The sequence below is a fragment of the Pediculus humanus genome, genomic scaffold (genome assembly GCF_000006295.1).
Source record: "Pediculus humanus corporis 1103172107371 genomic scaffold, whole genome shotgun sequence".
Classification (NCBI taxonomy): Eukaryota; Metazoa; Arthropoda; class Insecta; order Psocodea; family Pediculidae; genus Pediculus; species Pediculus humanus.
The window spans coordinates 16,350-18,938 of NW_002986999.1; the positions used below are offsets into that span (position 1 = coordinate 16,350).

Sequence of the window (2,589 nt, forward strand, 5' to 3'; positions counted from 1 at the left end):
AAAATATGAAAGAAATAATTTAATATTAAAATTAAAGATAATTTTATTTAGATATATATTTTTTTTTTATAAAAAATAACATAGAGGTTTCTAGAAAAACTTTTCTTTTTAATTAAGAAACTGATTGCTTAATTACAAAAAAATAATAATTATTTAGAACATTTAGAACAACTTTATCATTAAATAAAAATATTACTTAAACATATTAAATATTTTCAACAAATGATTCTTTCGATATTTTTATGTACTCTTCAAAATTATATTAGTTATTTGGACGATCACCCCAATTGAAACCTCCTGGTCTATCTTCAGGCAGTGGTACATAGTCAGGATCTACTGGTGCTCTGTCAAATATTGTTTTTCTGCAATTGCATCAAATAAAAATTTTATATTCCTTAAATTTTACTTAAATATTTAGAGTTTTATTTTTCAATAATTAAACAGGAGTAATTTGTAAATTACATTTACATAAATATAAAAAAAAATCGCTTACAATATTCGAGGAGTTGTCAGTAATTTAAATCCTCCTCTTTGGTTTGGAAAAACATCTTCTATAAAATAATACATGTGGCCTACAACCATACCCATTACATCTACCCAAAATGCATTGCCTACTAACACAGAAAATCCTAATAAAACCCATGGTAAGTAAGGGGCCTGAAAAAAGAAAAATTTTCACTTTTATAAATAATTAACTGACAAATAATGGTAAAATCAAATTCAATTTTTAATTTTTTTTGTCATTTCTATTCAACAAAATAAAACTAAAAACTTAATATCAATTTATATAAATATATATATAATTTATAGGAGAAGTTTTACCTGGAAATTTATGAGACCAAAGAAATTCATTCTAACAACTGGATTTCTTCTTGACCAGACATACACCAACATTATTGTTAAAGCTGACCTAAAAATAATAAATTGACAAAAAAGCCAAAAAACTAATAAAAAATATTTTAAGAAAAATTTTTTTATAATAGCTATTTCAAAAAAAAAGTAAATAAATTTTTAATTAAAGGATACAATCATACTGACGCCTCCGAATAAAAACATCATAATAAAGTCTGCTGTTCTCCCTCTAAATGAACCTTCTTCAAGCATTCTGCAATACCGGTAAGTGAAGATAATGTTAAAAAAAAAAGTAAATCCAATGGCTCCGAAAAACAAAAACGTTGTTATTAATCTCCATACTTGATATTGGCTAAATATCAATATGGGATTAAAATACAACTGAAATGGAGACACCAATTCCAGTTGCTAGAACACAAAAATTTTAATGCTAGGTTTAAAAAAAATTAATGATGATACTCTAATAACTTCTATTTGCTTACAACAGCTATAGTTGTAATAACGCAAGCTGTAGTATATGCTCTTGTCACGACTGGTATTTGCATATACTCCTGCCGAAATGTTTGATAAGCCATAATTTTATTAATTTTTAACTATCAATCACGACATAACTTCGGATAAAACAAAATTTGTATACATATATAAATATAACTATTATTAATTTAGTTGTAGTTTACTATCCTGCCATGACGTGTTGCAGTCAAGGTTAGCCAACTTAAAATAAATTCTTTAAATTTTTTAAATTAACCTTAAATGGCGGGATTAAAAATTTGCTTGCACCAAAAAAAAAAAAAAAAAAGAAACAATTACTACCAAGTACCAGGTAAAAGAATTTTAAAAAGTAATATTTCAAGATTCAAAATAAGAAAAAAAACAACAACAATTATAACCTTTTACAAACGAAAAAAAAAAAAAATTATTGCTATATGAAATAAATACAAAATCGGTTTGTTGTTGTTGTTGCTGTTTTTCACGGTTACGAAAATAAAAAATCAGATAATTTTTATTATTGGGCATTAGGGAATTACATCATTAATACCGATCAATGTTTATTACCTTAAAAGCAATAAAATTTTCTAAAAAAAAAAAAAGAATTATATTTTTGTGAAAACAAAGAAAAATGGAATCGAATGTCGTCATAACGGTCTCATCAAGTTAATACATATACTTGAAGCTGATAATAACGTCAAACTTTGAGCTATTTGTAGTATCTTTTAACATGTTTAATCGTAAATAGTATTATTATTGTTGACTATCATTAAATTCATAATAAAAAAAAAAAGAGAAAAAAAATTTAATTTTAACAAAGTAAAATATTTTGTGATATTTTTTCACAAAGTCTTTATTATATATATTCCACAGCAGTTTTAGGTAAGACTATATATAATCTCTTTTGATTAAATTTTTAAAACATTTGCACGTTTTGCCATATAATAATAAAAAAAAAAAATTTAATAATAATTATTTAAAATTTTTGAACAAATAAATACTTGAAAAAAAAAAAAAGGAAATTTAATTTTGTGTTAGTCATTGTTTAATTTAAAATAATAATAATAATTTTTTAAAATATGGTTATTTAAAAAAAAAAAAAAAAAAAAAAAGTTTAATACATTTTATGAGATTTATAGAGTTAAAATTTATTTAAAACAATTTTTTGATTACAACAAAAAGGTAATGAATAACCATTAATTTAATTATTTTTTCATTTTTTTTATATTTATTTTAACAATTTTTTAG

General features: G+C 22.6%; 1 protein-coding gene across 1 annotated transcript; it reads right to left on the bottom strand.

The window, feature by feature from the left end:
- Nucleotides 1-262: 262 nt before the first annotated feature.
- Phum_PHUM012790 (Derlin-2, putative) lies at nucleotides 263-1,427 on the bottom strand (the record flags this gene model as incomplete). The annotated part of the gene is made up of 5 exons (XM_002422734.1): nucleotides 263-362; nucleotides 494-657; nucleotides 823-905; nucleotides 1,035-1,260; nucleotides 1,335-1,427. 5 exons carry the CDS (start codon nucleotides 1,425-1,427, stop codon nucleotides 263-265), a joined length of 666 nt encoding a protein of 221 aa, XP_002422779.1.
- Nucleotides 1,428-2,589: the final 1,162 nt, after the last annotated feature.